The 20,030-nt window shown below is 39.8% G+C and overlaps 3 protein-coding genes across 5 annotated transcripts; 1 reads left to right on the plus strand and 2 right to left on the minus strand.

Annotated features, from left to right (window-relative positions):
• Positions 1-1,177: 1,177 nt before the first annotated feature.
• Positions 1,178-7,044, minus strand: LOC107076909 (uncharacterized). The gene is made up of 6 exons (XM_015343294.2): positions 6,906-7,044; positions 5,422-5,497; positions 4,591-4,965; positions 4,009-4,155; positions 2,759-2,849; positions 1,178-2,332 (listed from the first exon to the last, which is right to left on the minus strand). Exons 1-6 carry the CDS (start codon positions 6,918-6,920, stop codon positions 2,092-2,094), a joined length of 945 nt encoding a protein of 314 aa, XP_015198780.1. The 5' UTR covers positions 6,921-7,044; the 3' UTR covers positions 1,178-2,091.
• A 1,730-nt stretch (positions 7,045-8,774) lies between these two features.
• mtfmt (mitochondrial methionyl-tRNA formyltransferase) lies at positions 8,775-14,897 on the plus strand. 2 transcript variants are annotated; one of them, XM_069190602.1, is made up of 10 exons: positions 8,775-10,353; positions 10,894-11,094; positions 11,640-11,762; positions 11,900-12,002; positions 12,492-12,567; positions 13,039-13,130; positions 13,374-13,452; positions 13,755-13,834; positions 14,093-14,299; positions 14,801-14,897. In XM_069190602.1, exons 1-9 carry the CDS (start codon positions 10,079-10,081, stop codon positions 14,297-14,299), a joined length of 1,236 nt encoding a protein of 411 aa, XP_069046703.1. In that variant the 5' UTR covers positions 8,775-10,078; the 3' UTR covers positions 14,801-14,897. The 2 variants fall into 2 exon arrangements, with proteins under 2 accessions (XP_069046703.1, XP_069046702.1); XM_069190601.1 differs by lacking the exon at positions 14,801-14,897 and having other exon boundaries at positions 8,776-10,353; positions 14,093-14,476.
• On the minus strand, positions 14,443-19,940 carry LOC102693880 (uncharacterized protein HI_0077). 2 transcript variants are annotated; one of them, XM_006628834.3, is made up of 12 exons: positions 19,608-19,934; positions 19,134-19,222; positions 18,763-18,881; positions 18,316-18,418; positions 18,038-18,132; positions 17,387-17,536; positions 16,683-16,850; positions 16,255-16,324; positions 15,778-15,856; positions 15,287-15,440; positions 15,008-15,112; positions 14,443-14,826 (listed from the first exon to the last, which is right to left on the minus strand). In XM_006628834.3, exons 1-12 carry the CDS (start codon positions 19,712-19,714, stop codon positions 14,794-14,796), a joined length of 1,272 nt encoding a protein of 423 aa, XP_006628897.2. In that variant the 5' UTR covers positions 19,715-19,934; the 3' UTR covers positions 14,443-14,793. The 2 variants fall into 2 exon arrangements, with proteins under 2 accessions (XP_006628897.2, XP_015198777.1); XM_015343291.2 differs by lacking the exons at positions 14,443-14,826; positions 15,008-15,112 and having other exon boundaries at positions 15,293-15,457; positions 19,608-19,940.
• Positions 19,941-20,030: the final 90 nt, after the last annotated feature.

Genomic DNA, 20,030 nt, shown 5'->3' on the forward strand with positions numbered 1-20,030 from the left:
CAACTGATAGATACACGGAACAGTTCTGGTGCGCAATATGAATATAAAAAGAACAGGTGTTCTAGGCTTACAGTGAACATTGGGTAAAGGTAATGGGCGAAGGATTAGGTTACATTTGCCTTTGCTTTGGTTTAAGATTCAGATTATCATGCTACTATCAAAGTAGATGTTTGGGTTAGGATTATAGATAGTGGTTAGGTGTTGGAGGATAAGGTATGGATGTGTGAGTGTACTGTAGTTTATGAAAGTCAGATATAATTTGAGGCACTCATCCGCAGCTTTTCATCGTTGTGGTCTCTCCATCTTTAGACAGAACAATCAGAAGGGTCAGTTACCTTTCCTCTGGGAGAGCAAGAAAGCTACAGAGTGCGATTGAGTTGTACTGTACCTATCCACTGCTCCCCAGGCCCAGAAGTGTCTCTCTCTGTGCCTTGACAGATAATTCATGTCATCCTTTCTCAATTCTAGCTTGTGCTGCCTCAGCTCCTGCTCATGGGTTTCGTGGTTGTCTGTGTTATTACCTCCTCACCTCGGTTGGTCAGTATTCCAAAGGCACAGCAATGCAACACTCTTCCAGTGTACTGATTCATTGTTCCACAAGCAGAGCTCCCAGGGGACATTCATGGTTACTCTATGCAGTAACTTTTATTTAGGACCTAGGATTACTTTTATATGTCCAATGACTAAAGGCCTTTGACTTACTGATTACACAGGTGAGTAAGCAAGTGAAGTATGAAAGCAGTTTTTTTAATTATTTATGGCATCAGGTACAACACTTTCATGCACTGTATCTGTCTTATTTGTATCAATGGCAGCTTGCTTCATCCTCATTTCTTTTCCTCTATGGCTTTGGCACATTTTCGTGAGGGGCCTTTAGCTCTGGAGACCTTTGCCTCCGAAAATGTCACTATTCGAAGATGTCCTACCTTTTCTCTGATTTCAGAATGAGAAAAACAGTCCAGTTCACTTCTGAACTGCAAACCTGTATATAGAGAGAGAACATATGTATAGAAACAACAACAGGAGAAACTGCAGTTGATTTCCTCTAAAGTATGAAGTGTAGTAGTTGCTACAGATAGCTAAAAAATTGAGGATATAATATATGCGTGTAAGTAAAGGGCATCAAATGTCCTTTTTATTCTATCTTTGTACTGTATGAAAACAAATGACAGACAGAGTTATTTAACTATTTTATTTTTCAAAACATTAAATATATGAGAGTATTGAAGATCCTTATGGTCAGACATTTCTCAGACGTGATTATTGCCTGTTTCGAAGACTCCTAAGAGTGAAGAAGAGGGAAAGTGCCAGAGACCTATTATATTACAACAAGAGACTGAAGAAAGGGTTCATGTGAAAGAAAGTTGTATTAAAGTCCAGCAGTGCCTGATGGTTATAAGATGCAGCCAAAAGTAATGGTGCAGTACCCCAAACTGGCATTTGGAACACAGTGGACCTGTGTGTGTCTGATCAGTGGTGCCATAAATACACATACTGTACAGTATACTGCATTCAGAGCACCAATTTATAATGGGCTAACTCTGATTTTGTACTATTAGAAGACACCATAGCCTCCCTGCAGCTCCTAAGACCACTGTGCATAAGGCATTGCCCCCTCTACCCTCTGTCCGCTGTTCCTCACCATCAACAGGTGAAAATCCATTAAACAAAATATTGCCACAAAAGTTGCAACGTATTGTGGGTTGTTCAAAAATACATACACGGTATCTCAGACTGGCGGTTCATCTATCAGAACATAAAGGGAATGTGACCACGCTGAGGAATTTTTTTTTTCACTGACTTGACTGTGCTTGTGGCATTGCAATTCTATTTGCTCAATACAAAAAAAACAGGTACAGATTTTACTCTGATTATTGGCTGACATGAAGCTGCTTTGGTACAGTACTGCTTACTGCAGATGTAATTGACAGCTAGCAGTCCTCATGCCGGCTTCAAGACAATATCTGCAGCGTTACAGAGGAAAACCATCTTGTGTAAAAAAAGCTTGATCGCTGCCTCGTTAGGTTCTCTGCTGAAGCTTTGCGCTGTGGGGAGGCCCTCGGGCTGCTGTCCATGGCTGAAGGTGGCCTCTTACACATCTTCCTCAGGCACTTCTGCGTACAGTGCGGAGACAGTCCCATCCTTCCACGTGATAACCACATCCCCTGACTTCGGGGGCTCAGAGCCGTTGCTGCTCTGGGGGTGTTTCTGGCTGAGCTGGCTTTCCTGTGAAGCAGGGCTGAGGGGCTGTTTCAGCTCTGTCATTCTCTGTAGCTCCTCTGTTTTCCCTGTCTTGGTTGCTGCTTCGTACATAGCTGTCACCTTCCTGTTCCTGTAGGCAGAAAAAGAGAAAGGGGAACCTGAAGCCTTCCAGACCTGCTGCTCTGTGGGAGCTGTGCACCTGTTCACCGTTCCACAGATACAGTTCTCTTGCTTTTCACTTAACGCACGTGTGAGCTGCTTCATGCCATTTGGAAACACTACCTTGGGACATATTTAGTAAGATCTTTGCAAAGAATACCAAACAAACGTTAAAAAGAAACAAAAACAAAAATTAGGAAAGTCCTGGTCAGGTCTTACCGAGACTACTGCAGATGGAAAGGATGTGTTTTCAAAATGGTAACTTATTTCATAGCTCATCTTCAGCCAACATTATGAATTATAAATCTGTTTTGTTTGCTGTAATGTGATTGGCACATAATGTCTTCAGGTAGTCTCTGGCACACACAGACTGGCAGAGATCTTCAGTGATACTGACCTGTTGGCCATTAAGCCCACCACTAACAGCAGAACCCCCAGGAACAAAGCAGTGAAAGATAATGCCAGCATGGAATACTTCCAAGGAGATGCTTTAAGAAAGAAATGGGTTAATTACTGCAGATCCTTGCACATTGTGACCTTTGATTAATAGTGTTGGCAAGAATTTGGAGCAATAAAAAACTTACTGAATCACTAGGATAAGAAATGATTGCTTCATTCTATCTAGGCCAAGACATGGTTTACATTCAGTGGATGAAATGCATTGTGTAACAATTCCATGAAAAATCAGCTGATTTACATAAAATGTCCTTGTGGTCAAGTGTGTTTTACGTAAGGTAAAAGTATGAAAGCTGTTTTTTAATAAGAAATAGTTTTAAAAAGGATTATGTGTACCCAGTATTAGTTTTCATATACTGTGCCTGTTCAGTTACATATATTTATGTTCATTTCACTGTCACATTAAATGTTTGCTTGAAGTGTTTGAAGATGATGAAAGAGTCAGTGTTTCAATGGCTTAAACAAATTAAATTCTACAGACCTATAAATCTGGAATAACTCTAGTTACATTAGACACAAAACCTTTTATGGTATGGTTTGGCTTTCATGCAGAGACTGGAACAACAGACGCACGTTGAAGGAGAGCTGTTAATGAGACGGAATTCATTCTATTGTTACTAATAAGTTTATGATTATTTGAAAGCTGAGGGTGAAAAGCTGCTCTGCTTTGAGGATAATTGTGGGACTATTATTAATCTATTGACTCACTGAAGTAAGGCATTAAACTGTTCAAGGTCATGGGCAATAGAGAAGTAAAAATCAACATAGATTTTAGGTGCTGATAAATCTTAATAAAGAAATAAAATGCACTGAAATAAATTGCTGTCTCCTGAAAAGTGCATGAAATCGGAACTTCTCTTCTGTTAGAATTGTACACACAGCAATTGCGAGTGATATGAAGAAGCAGTCTCGGTACAGATTAAGAAAGAGGGAGCTCTGTATCGAGATATAATAATATATTCCATGAACAGAGCTGATTTTAATGCAAGAGCAGACCAAGTAAATAAGAACTACTTGGCAGGCAAATGAGTTCACACTTTCATCTACTGCACCTGATAGGCTTTGAAATGTCCGAAAACCACGAGAGAAAAGTTTTTAGTCACTTATAATGTTAATTATTTGACCCGAGTCGGAATGTATCTGGAGGTTTAATGCAGTAGGCCCTGGCAGCGTAGCAGCCGGAATACTTACGATCCTCTGTACGGTACAGCCACAGCAGGTATTCTCTCTCGGCCTCTGCCTCTGCCATCGCGTCTGCCTCTGCTTTTTCTGACGGAGGACTGGCAAGGGCCTCTGCCTTCCCAGACCCTGTGGGTTTACTGGAAGCTCTCTTGGACCCTGTCAGACAAAGTCAGAGAGGAAACCCTTCTTTACCTCCCACAGCTCTACAGTTCTGAAGACGCACAGCCACTGCTCTGGAGGGATGAAGGCCAGACTCTGACCCTGACTAGCTAATGGCTTTATGCCAAAAGACAACAAGCTCCTGACCTTCTCGTGAATGAGAACCTTGTCAAATTCTATATATGAAGGACTCCTTTTCAAGACCACTCAGAATAAATGACCACAACACAGAGCTTGCCAGTTAGGAACAGACATTACTTAGTAATGGCTAACATGTATCAGGAGCATGTTTTTGGTTGTAAATTGAAAAAGACAGTAGATAGACCAGATAAGAGGCTGAAAGAAAAGGGGGACAAGGAGCTATGGTAGCCGAGAGAAGAATTCGGACATTTTTAAAGACGACTCTCCTGAATACAGTCCTGCCACACCTACTTAGAATTTCCTTGCAGATGTTGTTTCTCTCAATTGATCTCCACTTGGCAGACTGGGTCTTGTTGTTGGACAGAAATAGCCTGTTCTCATCAGATGCTAGGTCCAGGAAGGTAGCCTGGGCCGTCAGTCTGTGGTTGTGGCACTGCCAATGGAGGGTATAGCTGCTGTCACAGGCAACAGTCTGCACGTGGTCAGCGTGATGGGCGGACAGGCACCTCTTTGTGCCCCTGTTGACCAGAAATCGCCCCTCTCTCCAGAACCACTGCTGCAGGTCAGATGTCAGGTCACACTGCCCCAAGCGCAGGTTGTTGTCTTCCAAGGAGGCTTGTAAACACAGGTTAGACTGCACATTCTGGACAGTAAAACAGTAAGTACCTGCAATGACAGACATATTGCGTTGTGTGATGCTGAACCCACTGTTGCCTTCATTAGGCATTTTAACTGTGGGTTACATACATACATTTGCATAAATACTCTGGTTTCAATGGTAAATCTGAGATTTGCCAAGAAGGTTGGGGGTGTTCTAAAGCTACTGATATTCAAAAGCAAGTAATCAGAGTATTTTTTATGTTTATGTTAATAATTTACTCATCTTAAAGGTTTAGCATACATAGTTGATGTGCAATAAAATCAACTCGGTTACAAACGTGTCTTTGAATTTAAAAGTTATGAGTTCCACACTTTCAACTCTTTCAACTAAATAATGAACTAAAATCATACACAAATCTATGTTAGATCTATGTCAGATATCAAATCTACGTCTGTGTTAGTCCCTGCTATTTTGTTATTGTTTTTAATGATCTCACAGGCTGACCCAATTAATCTTGTTACCTTGTACTAGTAGACATAAGGTTATCCAGGTCTGGGCCATTCTTATCAATTGAAGAAATACTGATTCAGAAGAAAACTGTAGGAATAAACATGAGTATTAGATTTTTTTGTATATAGTCTTATTTTGTATTTGAGCAGGGATTTTTATGTAGTTGTTCTTTAAAAACACATTCAGTGTAATATTTATTACATTAAAACTTTGCAATTAAATTCCAAAATGTTGCCACTGATATTAAATAAATAATAAACAAAAAAGTTTAAGAAAAGTTTTCCCGTTCTCTTGAATAAAGATGTATAAGTGAAAATGGCCTGACATTATTATGATCATTATTATTATTATATTTTCAATTCATTGTTGTTATAATTTTATTGTATTTAAATTATTTGAATATATATATTCTATTCATCAGTGCATCTCCAACAGTTTGGGTCTGCTTAAAAGAAAATGTTTATCTTAAAGAGCTGTTGAGGTGTTGATCTGAAAGGAAAATCGGCCAGCAAACCAGATCCTGCATGTTCACAAGGAATCCAATACGATATGATTGGCCTGGCAAGTTTTTTAATATGGTCTCCACATCTCCCCCGAATTCATATTTTGTCCATTATTTCATCTACTAAACAAATTCCCTAGGTCTGCAATAAATCAAGTGAATTTTGTATTAATGTAGACAAATTCTGCCAATCTGTCTTCAGTCCAAAGCAGTACCTTACTGATGTGACTACAAGTCTAAGAAACAATACAATTAATGTATTTTGCTCAGCGTTGATTCCCCCTCGTTCAAATATGAATTAATTTAATCATTCATAAATCAAAATACTTTACTCTGAACTTTGTTATTTTGTATGAGCTAAGGGACTCTTGTGTAATCTGTTAGTCCCGTTGCAAAAGTTTCTATGCTTTAGTGCCTCTTGAATGTCTCAGATTATAGTTACATTAATACATTTTAGTCTACACATCTGCAATCCAGAAAGATAATATTTTATCTTATTTTAATAAATCTTATTTTTAATAAATATAGCAAATCACATCGGAATAAATGAATATTTAATTAAATAAACATTCACATGCACACTGTAAAAAGACAAAATATTTTTTGTGATTATACATCTTTTTTGATTGTCTTTGAAAATCTGACCCAAAAGCACTGCTTTTATATTTCTTTAAATAATGTTATTTGAGAATTATTGTAGAAATTGATATATGCATTTATACATTTATAATCTACAGTGACATTTTATTACTTACATGGTATATCTGTATCAAAGTTTTATCTTTTTGGAACCCTTTTGAGTACTAAAGTAGTATAACTATTTTTAAAAAATTAATTTATTACTAAGGCATTGCTGCTCCACCAACAAGCCTTAAGTCAGTTTCATGGATAAAAAAAACAACTTGGCATAGGAGACATTCATAGATATTTCATGACATATGTCTTATTGTGAGTGTTAAGTTGTGAGAACAAGAAAAGTTTTGTTATGCCTACCGTAGATTTTGCCATAAATCTCTGCTGTTTCAAAGAAGAAGCAACCTGAATCCTTATCTGAAGAAATTCTGTCAGCTGTCTGTGCAGAGTTACTGTAGAGAAAATGAGGTCTTATTTATGGGCATGATTGTACCTGTAAGCAACATACACTTATAAAGAGGGGACTTTCCAAAGTTCATAGGGGAGGAGATTAAACCATTCAAGGCTTGTCTTTAACTCTGTACTGTAAAATATGACGGGAAAACCCTCCCATTGCAAGCTACAGTATGTATTAGTCATTGTGAAATCAGAAGTACATTTTACTAAATGACTACGCTCATTACTGTTTGTAATTTTAACCTTTACAAGTAGTGGTACCTATTAGCACTCACCTGTTACGGGTTTCCTTTATACTGTATATCTGTGCTATTTCAGTTGCATGTGGATGCTACTGGAACATCCATATTATAAGTAAATTGTATCAAGATCAGAAACTATGAGAACCTCTCTGTTTTCCAAAAGTCCCAGCTTGCTTTTTCACTAAGCACATCTGTTTTATACAGTCTCATTTAAGCTTGAAGTATTCAGAACATTTTCATTACAAGAGTCTGGATCTCGCAAGGTTAGCGTGGGGAACTGCACCAGGGCACAAGCTGCAGAATTGCTACTTGATGTCCATTACATGCTGAAAAGTCAAATGAAAGAAATATTTCAACATTCTAGTTGGGGAGTCTTCTCCAATATGAAGCAAAGGGGTGGGTAAGGGGAACAACAGACGTGAATGTGGGAATGGGTTAGGGGGTGAAAATGGGACAAAAGATATGGAAATCTGGGAGATGAATTCCAGGAAAGGTTTTGTAAGCAGAAATCTGTTAATGGATAGAGAGATTTTGGAAAGGAGATAATGAATTGCAGGTAAAATACTTTTTGATTTAATCATCACTTATAAAAAATGTTTTTTCTAATGAGATCTGTTCTTTTTTCTGTGCCTGTGTCATTTCCACAAGAAAAGTGTGTGCATTTAATAACGTATGCTCCCTACCGTTATATACACTTTCAGTGCTGTTGATTTGCCAAACTTGAAGAGTCAGATCTCCTTGAGCAATCTGCTTTGTACAGTGCACTGTTCAGTTCCTGGAAACTCTTTGACCAGAGCTGGTTACTGTTTAGTCAGACCGATTGTGTTGTCTTCAAATTACTGCCATTCCAAAATTCAGAAGTTGGAAGGCAAACCAAGGACAGCACAATATGTGACACAGCGGTCAAACACCCGACACACAGTATCTGTTGAAATGTTTTTCCAGCGAAACAGCGTTGATTGTGTGTGTGGTGAGTAAGAAGAAGAGGTCAATGACCTGACAGACAAATCTACTTACATATGTAGTAAGGGAGCAGTGATCCATAGGTTGTGACTCTGTTTTATAGGCACTTTCATAATATGCTTGCAATACCAATGGTTTGAACATTTACAGACACATCAGAATGTCACACATAGCATAAAAAGGCAGATATGTACTGTAAATGGACTTCCAGTACTAGGAAGTACTGGAAAGTACTTATAATGTATATCTTGGCTACCCAGGAATATTTAATTTAGTCTGTAGCATTCTTTTAAGAACAAAATTATCCACACTCGACACATGCCTCCAAAGTAATTAATCGTTATTACTTTTTCTCTTAAAAAAATCTATTTAAACTCTAGTTTTTATTTAATGTCTTAGTAAACTTTTAAACAGTTGCAGGGTTGCTATTTCTTTAACATATTTTGCAATTGTCTCAGCTGTCTAATAGGGTGTGCTTTTGACTTCGATTCATTTAGTTTGAGCACCATCTTTCTTCCAATCAAAATACTGAGCTATGACTGGGAATATTTTGACTGTACCGTGTTTGCTGCAATCAGTTGCAATGCCGCATTAAGATATATCTTCAGGCACTTTTAGAGCTGTTTCAACAGAGTGCGGTGCAATCACAGCATTAATGATGGCTTCTGTCTTGGTGCGACCACATGACAATTTTCGGGCCGTGTCGGAATCTGGGAATAGCTTCTGTATCAAGGCAGGTGTACAATCTATTGTTCTGTAACTATTGTGATGCTTAACCGTGTGAAATGCGGTCTCACAAAATAGTCTGTCACTTTTGCTGACGAGCTCTCTTCCTTAACAGCAGTTTTGTGCTTTGTACAGTGAACAAGTCGCTAGCGCCTTTATTTGCTGCTGACACTTACGTGTATCTACAGATAATAATAAATTCGGCTTCCTACTCGTCACGCCACGAAAACACGAGTATTTATTTTTGAACTCGTCTGTAAATTTACACGTTCGCTTGGGCATCTTTTGTACTTATGATCTGGTGTTCAATCGTAGCGCGGCTCTGCCCGTCCTCCTAGCTGTCAGGGGGCTCAAACTGCAATAGGTGCCTTTCTTCAAACAAACCCCTCCGCGTTTCCTAGCAACGTCTGCTACGCAGTACGCACAGTACTACGCTGCGTGTAAATTCAAAACATCTACCGGTAAAGCATTGAACAAACGAAAATATGTCGGCTTATGTTTGTCTACACAGTCCATATAACGAGCAAAACAAAATCCCGGACAATTTTTAGAATTTTATAAATCCCGGTCGGACCGATATTTTATGTCTCAAAAAAGGGGACATCTGGTCACCCTATACAACATATACTTATATAATGAGTTTTAATACATAGCTGCTGAAATTTGCGAAATTGGATGTTCGAGTTCAGTTGTCATTTTCGCGACTGGGCGAACTGTGAAGAAGTGGAGGTGGGAACGCAATACTGAAGGGTTTTGCCCTCCCCTTGCGAGGGGATTTGTACGCATTGGACAGGAAGTAAAAGCGACGAAGTGAGAAAGATGGCGACGCCCTGTGGGAAACGTTAGTTTCTTCCAAAATGTGTCAAATCTACAGTTTAGAAAAGACAGATGAAATTACTTCCCAAGAAAATAATTGTGTTTACGATTTTAGTAGACATTAGCCTTAAAGTGAGACAGAAGAAGTAAACGTTACACGTTTGACATGAATGACCTGTATTACAGCAACTGGCACAAGTACCGACTCCAGATATCTACATATATCTTGTCAGTGTTTACAAAAACGCTATTTAAATGTATGTATAGGTTTATGTATACGTAAATTTCTGTCTCTTCAGAAAGGGTGAGGAGTGAGTATCGTTCTGAAAAATGTTGAACTGCTTCAGATATGTTGGGTCGAACGGGATTGTTTTATCTGTCGGCTATACAAAGCTCTTAGGGGGTAACGGGTGTAGACTGAAGAGCTACTCGAAGGTGCTGGGGGACCTGAGGACTTTTTCCGATTGCTCTGAGAGCTCTCGCTGCGGCTCGTCTGCCCAAGACCTTAGTCAGAGCAAGGCGCGGGCGAGACCGCCCTGGAGGATTGTGTTCTTTGGGACAGATGACTTCGCACTGGAATCTTTGAAAATTCTCACAGAGTCTAGGTACAATATCCGACTTTATTTGGACTTTATTGCCTTGCACACGAAAAAAATGTTGTTTTATAATAACATCACTTTATTAACCCTTTACAATTTCTTGCATTAGGGATTATCTTTTCATATACCCCAGCTTGCTCTCCATGAGACACACAGATAGGGAGAGAGCCAGGGTCTGCCATTGTACAGCACCCCTGAAACAGTTGGGGTTAAGGGCCTTGCTCAGGAGCCCTCTGCCAGCTGTGGGTTTTGAACCAGCAACTTTCTAGCCACAGGTGCAGATCCTTAACCACAGAGCCACCGCTCTGCTCGTTTTGTTGTATTTGATCTACCCTTTTTCTGCGATTCTGATCATGTGTATCTAAAAGCTGCTAGCACATAGAAGTAGCAAGAAACAGGCACTGCTTTCAAAATTCGGATATTTTCAAGGGTTACAAAACTAAAACCCTAACTGGCTCTATGTAGATCATTTAGAACTTTTGTTGAAGACATATTTAATGTTTAATAAATACTTTGTTCTGGCTAATGTTTACCTTTGTGTAACAGACAGAAGCACAGTGAGAGACTTATAGACACCCTTGAAGTGGTTACTTTGCCTAAGGAGCTGCCCGTGAGAAGATTTGCCAGCCAGAATGATCTTCCCATCCATGACTGGCCAGACATGAACCTCCGCGAACAGTTTGACGTGGGTGTGGTAGTGTCTTTTGGCTGCCTTCTCCGAAAGAATCTCATCGAACAGTTTCCATAGTGAGTGATTACCAAATATTCGGATTTGAGCTAAGAAGATGGTTACAAAGGAGGGGAAGCAGTTTGGTCCTTCTAGCCCATTTTGTAGTTAGTACTTCATTAATCCAAAGATCTCATCCAGCCATTATTTGAGAGGCCAGAATTTTGACTTCAACCATGTGGCTGGGCAGATCGTTCCGTACTCCAACAACTCTTTGGGAATAGAATTGCCTCTGTTTATTGGTCTTAAAAAGCACTTGTACCTGGTTGGTATTGAATATGTTCTGTGTATGCAATAATATAATAAACCAAGATCCTTTGTGCAATCAACTTTTACATAATCGTGTATTAAACCTATAGTAGCACAGACCAGTATCACAGTTCTAAAGTGTACTTAAGCTGTTGACAAATTTGTTCTATAGCTATTTACGAAACCTAAAGCAAATGTAACTTCCTTTTATTTAGAGTGTAAGTGTGTGAGATGTGTTCATTTAAAGCAATGAGAAACCTGCTCTCCACTCCATCATGTGTAGTGTTCAGTAACGCAACACTATCTTCTGTTTCAGTGGCATTCTTAATGTCCACCCCAGCCTGCTGCCCCGATGGCGCGGGCCTGCTCCAGTCTTTCACACCATCCTCAATGGGGATACAGTCACTGGGGTCACCATCATGCAGATCAGACCCAAGAGGTGGGAGCGCCTTTTGATCACTGTGCACTGTGCTAAACCATGAGTTAAATGCATAGACTTTAATTACTTAAGGTCTTAAGGTTTGCTCTATGTAAAGTCTTCACTCTATATTGGTTCTTGCTTTGATCCTGTGTCAGGTTTGATGTGGGCCCGGTCTTGAGTCAGGAGTTGTATCCAGTTCCACCAAACTGTACGGCCGAGCAGCTAGGAGCCTCTCTGGCCACCCTGGGAGCTCAGATGGTAAAAAGCTGATAACTGCATGAGCCAGGATAAGACTCTTATTGTTGAGGCAGAAGTCCTGTCTCGGTTCAAAGGGTTTTAGATTAAGTTTACATAAATTTGTAATTGCCTGTGATAGTTGAGGTTTAATATTGTAATAGAAAAAAATCTAAAGACATATCAGTCAGCTTTCCTGCACACTGTTTTCCTTCTTCTGCAGCTAAGCCCTGCTCATTGCCTTTTGCCTTAAATATCCCCAGAATTATTTTCATCTGTTCTGCTACAGGAAGGGCTCACTTTCCTTATTTATGCAGGTTTTGTTAATCCATGTAGCTCAGCTGTCTTCAATACTGAAGAAGCTCTCGTGAGAAATTGATGTAGAAAAAATGCAGGTTATAACTATTGCATACAGTGATTTACAGTACTGTACCCAAAGATGAAGCAAAGAAATGACATTGAGAAAGGATGTGATTTTACAGTGTACATTTTAAATTTGATTTTTTTTTTCAGTTAATCTGCACTCTGAAGAACCTACCAGAAAGAATAGCAAACAGACGAGAACAGTCCAAGGATGGAGCCACTTTAGGTAAGGTGCATGTCATATGGGCACAACAGTCAGACCTCGGGTCCTTAACAGTTAAAACTACAGTCCTGTTGATAGTTGAAATTACACCCACACTGCAGTTCTGCTCAGTTAAACCTAAAGGTGCTATAATAATTACAAGAGTAAAAGAAAAACAAAAAATTATATTAATACTCATTTTCTCTTATTTAGAGTGAATTAATTGTCCACTGTAACTTAGCAAATCTACATCCAGGCTGGCAACACCTGTAGCATAAGAAGAACTGTATTATCTGTAAAGCAAGCAATAATTACTGGTTAAGACTGAAACATACAGTATTCCTTTACTTTTATTTTTTTAGATACGTGTTAATAATAGGAATCCAAACTATAGCACCCCCTTTATTTATTAAATCATATGGGCACAACATTCTCTTCTTGATTTTCCTTTTGATTTTCCAGTGGGATCGCTAGTATGCTTCTTTTTGTTTTCAGCTCCCAAAATCAGCACTGCAATGAGCTGGATTAACTGGGAGGAGCAGACTTGTGATCAGATTAACTGTCTGTTTCGAGCCATCTCATTTCGGGTAAGAGCTTCCTTTATTTAACCACAGGAGTCCATTAATTACAAGAGTGAGCAAGGAATATGAGGAGAACTGTTATTTTTACTGTAAGAGGTCTTAGGATGTTTTTAATCTAAATGCTTTATTTTATCAGCAATACTTGAATCCTACATTCCCAGAGCTCATCATCATTCCTCTGCTTTTCCACTTTGTGCCTGTAAAAAACAGCTCTGTTCAAGTTTGCTATTGTATTTGATTTTGCACTAGATTCCCCTTCGAACTCTGTGGATGGGAGAAACAATAAAGCTGCTGGATTTTGTTGGAAAATTCAAAACTCCAGTTTCTGGTAAATGCGTTTACTCAGACTTGTCATCTTGAATAGTTCAAGTTGTGAGAAAAAAAGTTCAAGTTGTGAGTATCTTTGAGCTTCAAGGATGTTTAATAATGTGGAACCATCTGTGTAAAAGTACAGGTTTGTGCTTGTTTTGTCGTTCACCATTCCCTGAATCTGCAGATATGTTTATTGTCCACAACAGAAAACTTGTAAATTCTACACAATGTAAAGATGTTTTAGACCGTGTGTACCCGTACAGTGCAGAGGTCTCCACTGCACAACAGTAATAAAAGTAATGCCTTTCCACTTGACAGAAATGGAAGGAGCCCAAGCCCCAGCCCCAGGCTCCATACAGTTCAAGAAGGAGACAAATACTCTGCTTGTGCGCTGCAAGGTATGAAAAGTGCAGTTTAGTAACAGGTACATGACCAAACAGGAGAATGGATGAGCTGTTATTTTCTTGGAAGCTGCGATACCTCGCATTTTCCCACTGCTTTTTTGTTGCCTTCTAAATATGGGACCAACAACTTTGGATTTTGTCTTTTTCAGGAGAATAAATCCTGCAGAATCATGTTATTGTGATTTAATAATTGATCACGAGGTCTGGTGGAAAAAAAATGTTTACAAACTATGTCAAATCTCTGTATTTTAGGACGGCTGGGTGGGGTTCAAAGCCGTTAAGTTGAAGAAAAGACTGTCGGCAGCAGATTTCTACAATGGCTATCTTCACCAGTATTTTCTAAAGAAGTCCTCCACGCCACATATTGAGTGCCTGTTTCAGAACCCAAGACCACAACCCAGAGATTCTCATTCAGGAAAAGAAGTTCAATCAGAAATGGTGAAACAAAATGTTATTTAGGTAACCGTGAGAGTAATCATGCACACTACTCTTCAGCTTGATCAATCTGGTGATATTTGTTTTATAATTGTCTACTTTTTGTCTGTTTTAAGACAATATGCTGTTATACCAAGTTGTAAAAAATGATAAGTCTGGTTTAAGAGTCATTTTTCAAATAAAAATATATTTAAAAATAAATAGCAATGTTATTGTCATACACCCAGGACTGAAAAGAAACAGAAATGTCTTCAGGAAATCTGGAAGAGTCTGAGTCACCTTATGATCAACAGCTGAGCAGTAATTTAGTAAGGTGTGGGCCCTTGATCAGAACCCTTGCACAACCCTGCACAAAAAGCTGAAAATTCTGACTATTGCTGATGAGTGATTTTGGCGTCTTTTCCTGTGATTCATGACCTCCTTCCATGGTGCAGATAAAAGAGGAGACTGTTCAGATCATGGCTTATTTCCAGAACCAGTACATACTAAGACTCCTGTTAATCTCTTCGTCTCTTCTGTTAACAGGAAGGCTTGACTAGAGGCAGATACCACTGAAAAAGAAGCAAATATACAGATGAAAAGCAAGGTTTTATCAAATGAAAATAAATGTGATGAAATGCTGGAAGAAAACACCTTTTCCTCATCTAAGTCATGTTAAAATTACATTTAGAGTGCATAGAAGAATACAAGGGTTTCAGTTTATCCTGGATATGTCTGCTATTCAATGCTTACCTCTTCTGTCATCCCAGCAGTTTTTCTTCCTTCAATGTTAAAAGGTGGCTTGAGGTACCCTTGGAAGTGCTGTTTAACCAGCTCATGGAATGTCGACAGGCAGTCCTAGACAAGAGAATATATTGCTTGCCTTAAAGCAGCAGATCCTGGTGCTCATGAACCTGATGATCATGATTAACTATGCAGAGACAAAATGCTAACACGATGAACAGCTCCGATGGACACACTGTAGTAGATCTGGAAGCGATCTCTCTGGCAGGGCTTTTGTTTGAGGCCTACCCGTCTTTCCTTGGTGCAGATGTAGGTGAACCAGCGCAGGCCCGCGGCCACGTGGGTAATTTCATCAGCGTAGATCACCTCCAGTGCCTTCACAGAGCTCTGGTCACCCTGAGCTGCGAAGCGGGATAGAGTCTGAGGGTGCACATCCAGCCCCCTGCGGAGATAAAACCACTGGGACAGATAACTTCACAGTACAGGACACACACGCAATACCTTAACGTTGAGCTGACAGAGCAAATAACCTCTATTTTCGTCTTTCATTTGGTGTGTGACTCACAATCTAGGATGGAAATATTCCATTTTTATTATCTTTGGAACCATCAGTTATGCTGACAGCCTAAACAGGGTAAGTAGAGAGGGTCATATTCAGAGATGTTTTTAAATGTTCACTTACTGTAGTTTTCCACTTTTGTTTGCAAGAATAGATTTAAAAGAGAATACTAAGAAAGTTAGCACCCGATTGCAGGGGGCCAGAAGGGAATCCACCATACCTGGCTTCGTGTACCATGTGCACAATTGCCAGCCTGGCCAACAGATCATGGGCCGTCTCCGAAGCAGACTGCCACAATCCTGAGAACACAGGCACGGCCGAAACATAGATATCATTTCACAGCATGCCACTGCCCACAAGAGAACAGGAACATGAGAATACAGGAGAGGAGGCCATTCGGTCCAATTGCAGTTAGCGGTTCATTGATCCAAGGATCCCATCCAGCCATTTCTTGAAAGAAGCCAACGTATTGGCTTCAAAAACATACCTGCGTACCGTACTCAAGACTTCTACTATCTTACGTAAAGAAAATTTAGAAAATGAATATCTCCCTTTTTGTGCATCAAAGAGAGGACCAACAACCATGCAGTAAGTAATGCTGCACTGCAGCATCTTTTTTTGATGAAATGCAAACAGGATTTACGTAGTTCAAAATGAGACACAACAAGGCACAATGCATTTTGTTAAATGTTCTTACCATTGTGTACGGGCAGAGCACCAAAAAAGCTGCCAAGTTCTGTTATCCTCTGCTCTAAAAGATCATAATGCTGAAAAGCAAAGATGAGGCTCAATAAAGACAAGTCACATAAGACTTCAGAATCTGTACTCTTCAAAAAGTGCTGGGAAATTCCTGAGAAACATATTAGAATTGTAGCACTATTTTAACATACAGAGCACAGTAAGGTTGCACAGATAAACCTGTGGACTGGCAATATTAAAACAGGTCTGTGTGATTGTTGTGTGCCTTCATCAAATCTACTGAAAAATAGTGAAGACTTAAGAGCATCTTCTAAATACGTTAGTGATTAAACCAAGATTGTAATGATCCTAATACAAGAAATTGTATATGGCCAATAAAGTGATCTTATCTCTTATGGTATAAGCCACATGCTAGAAGACACTGACCTTGGCCTCGTCCCCAGCCACCTTGACAAAGTCGCTGAAGAATTGGAGGGGCAGCGGCTCTCCACTGCCCAGCCTGACAGTGGAGAACCTGGCGATGATATCCCAGGACAGGTCTATGGCCCACTGCTCGATGTTGGCCAGGGAATGCAGCAGAGCGATCCTACTGGCCTTTTTAACAAAAACAGTCAAAAACCAGTACATTAATTCTGCGATATACAAGTTAAAGAGACTTGTGCCAAAAAATATGACAGATGTCCCTCTCCCTGTTCCTCCTTCAGTATCTGATGATATAAGATTATTTGTACAGCCGGGCTTCTTGGTCTTGGTGATCACAATGTCAGCTGGTTTACCACTCAGCAGTGCTTTCAGCTACTTATTCAAGCTAACAATGTGATCAGACCTTTATAGTTTCCTAGCTTGCTACTTTGTGAAAGATGCTGGTTCCTAGCTGGGTAGATTTTAAAGTGAATAAAAAAAAATATCAAGTAGTAATGTCTTATCTAACTCTACAATTCAATTACATAATTAACAGCTCAGCTGGAACAAAAAAACAACATTCACGAGAGTCACGAGAATATGATCCGGGACGCCCCGTTCTAGAGACTGTGAATCCAATTAATCTCCTAGCAGTCTGTAAATGTGGCGGCTCAGTGTGCACCACGCCGCAGCAGTGGCGCCCTCCTGCCCTGGCAGTGTGTTCTCACCAGTGTGCCTCCTTTACCACGCTTGATCTTCCCCGGCTGCAGCACTGTCAGGCTCTCCTGCCGGCTCGGCTGCTCTGGTGGCACCGCCTGCCCCACTTCCGTTATCTTCCCAGAGTTCCACCTCCCCTGAACTTCCTGTGTCAGTGCGACCTTGGGCACAGAGGAACATTCAGCATAACCATACGACTGGGGAACCAAGTCTTTTTTTTTTCTTCCTTAAATGTCATTCCATAAGGGCTACAGCTTCAAACTCTTCTGAAGAGCCATGAATTGGTCTGGCTCTAAATAAACACCCCTGAATAAAATTAGAATAAGTAAAAATCTGAAATCTGGTCTGAATCTTTAACATATTATATCCTTTAACAAATAATGCCTAGAGCAACAAATAATTTGGCTTTTGCCCACAGATTGAAATTGAATTAAAACTAAACTAAAACTGCTGTTCTTTTCAATGCGATAGAAGCAAATCTGCACTTCCCTGGGTCATTTGAGGTCAGTAATTATGAAATTACTGTAAAATCAGTTTACTGAAATGTTTTGATTTTGTTAGTGGTAACGCAGCGTGTACATTTAATAACAGTAAACTGTCCTTATTTACTTTCCCCCAGTTTGTTGCATTGCAATGGGGAAAACAACCATGTAAAACCATACCTTTTCCTTGGGGTCAGCAGTACAGAGGATTTTAGCTGCCCAGAAACACAGGGTGTCTTCAGAAGGATCAGGGAGAATCTCTGGAGGCAATCTGCCTGGGAAACATTTACCAAGTTAGTGGCTGTGTCATCAAAGCATGTTCTGCAACCCAATATGATACACAATGTGAGATCATTTATAATCTACAGCTGTTTCATGCATGGAAATACACTGATTTTGTTGATATCACATTATTTAATATTTTTATAATAAAATATACAGCACAATGTAGTATTTACCAGAGGAAGCAGCAGTCTTCTCATGTATGGGACTTAGCGACAGCATGTTCTGCGTGTGGATGTAAATGTTTCCATTGAACACACGAACCTCATAGACTTGGTTCTGAAAAGACAACAGCCCACCGGGGCAGAAGGAACATAGTAGAAGCTTAATAGAAATTAACATCTGTTTGAAGGCGCATATACTCTGCTCAGATGATGGCTGAACTGTCTGTGCTCTGACACCTAGATAAAAGCCTAACCTTTCTAAAATGGCAAGGTCATTATCTCCTAGAATCAGCAATTTAGGGGGTTATACATTTCCAATTTAAGGTTACACAGATTGTTTTACAGCTTAGGAGTGGATAGTAGAAGGTATCTCTGATAATACTGTACAGTAGATTTTAATAGCAAAGTACTTCAGATTCCCTTCCCACTACAGATAGTCCTGTTGCACTGAGACCTTACCTGCAGTCCTGTGGAGGAGATTCCAGTTTCCAGACAGAAGTCAAAATGATGCCAGGGGCAGATCAATGCCAGCTTTCCATTGCCTAAATCTTCAATATCACCAAGATCAAGGGGGCCTCCTGCAGGCATGCAGATATGCATAGGTGTGTTAGATTTGTTTGTTGGTTTGGGGTAACATCATCAGTCATCACAAATAGCAGAGCCGCAGCATTTGCAGAACCGCAGCATTTTTTCTGAGAGTCGGTGCCCATAAAGTTAAATACAAGAAGTATATCAGGAAAGGTTTAGGCTAAAATGATCAGAAACATGAAAAGGTTTCACAATGCATATGGACCTACACAGAAACACGGTGATACAATGTATACCGATACCTTCATGAGGGCAGGCTGAATCCATGGCCCAGAACTGGTCATCTCCTATGTGCACGAGAACTATGTCTTCACCATCCTCAGAATATAGCCTCGAAAACAAAATAAGGCATATAAATAAGGAGCTATACAATTAAAGCACGATTTACTTTAGCAACCTGTATAACCTACAAAAAGATCCGATTAAAATCCAAATATTTTCAATTAAATGTACTACAAAGAACATTTTCATGTAAAGCTATAGTGATCAAACCTTCCTTGAGTAGGCTATGAAAAACGTATAGTTATGTAGTACTGCACATATGTAGCTCAACGACTTAATTCATTGCATATTTACTTTTATCGGAGCGGCTGAAACGTGTGCCAGTCGACCAATCTAAGTCCTTTAGCTGGAAGATGCATGCTAATATTTATAAACTTATTTCTAGAAATACAACAGAAACATGTGAGATACATTGATGCATAATTCATAATTACTTGGTGCACTTGGATTTAAAAAGATATTTTCCTCCCAAACACTGCCAGCTGCTACAGTTGACGACATCTTTCAAGGCGTTTACTAAATCCTCTTCGAAGTGATCCATTGCTGCGTTGACACGAAAGCGCCACTTTTATCATGGTAGATCTTAATGAAACATGGTGAGGATTTCAGCAACAGTACATCCTTAATCCGAAAAGTTGTTTCAATGTAGCGAGTATAGGCACTGTATTAGTACGCTCTCGCCAATCATTGGCCATCTGTCTCACTGGGGTGGAAATGACGCCATCAGATCACGCAGTCTCTTCCGCCTTTGGTGCACAGATAAACTGTACAAACTGTTCCCGGGGATTTAAATACTGCGCTGTAGCAACCACGACAACGAGGAGCACGGGAGCTCATGCGGATGTATAGCTAGATAA

Source organism: Lepisosteus oculatus, chromosome 5, assembly GCF_040954835.1.
Source record: "Lepisosteus oculatus isolate fLepOcu1 chromosome 5, fLepOcu1.hap2, whole genome shotgun sequence".
Lineage (NCBI taxonomy): Eukaryota > Metazoa > Chordata > Actinopteri > Semionotiformes > Lepisosteidae > Lepisosteus > Lepisosteus oculatus.

Bases quoted from the DNA above. Each gene is read 5' to 3' on its own strand.
- LOC107076909 (XM_015343294.2), bottom strand. The intron at 4,966-5,421 runs GTAACAAGATTA...CTGTCATTGCAG, and splicing joins CTTATGTCTACTAGTACAAG to GTACTTACTGTTTTACTGTC. The intron at 2,333-2,758 runs GTCAGTATCACT...TTCTGCCTACAG, and splicing joins GTGGGCTTAATGGCCAACAG to GAACAGGAAGGTGACAGCTA.
- mtfmt (XM_069190602.1), top strand. From the start codon at position 10,079: ATGTTGAACTGCTTCAGATATGTTGGGTCGAACGGGATTGTTTTATCT. The intron at 10,354-10,893 runs GTACAATATCCG...TTTGTGTAACAG, and splicing joins AAAATTCTCACAGAGTCTAG to ACAGAAGCACAGTGAGAGAC. The intron at 11,763-11,899 runs GTGGGAGCGCCT...ATCCTGTGTCAG, and splicing joins ATGCAGATCAGACCCAAGAG to GTTTGATGTGGGCCCGGTCT.
- LOC102693880 (XM_006628834.3), bottom strand. From the start codon at position 19,714: ATGGATCACTTCGAAGAGGATTTAGTAAACGCCTTGAAAGATGTCGTC. The intron at 18,419-18,762 runs GTAAGGTCTCAG...TTGTCTTTTCAG, and splicing joins TCTCCTCCACAGGACTGCAG to AACCAAGTCTATGAGGTTCG. The intron at 15,441-15,777 runs GTATGGTGGATT...TTATCTCCGCAG, and splicing joins CACATGGTACACGAAGCCAG to GGGGCTGGATGTGCACCCTC.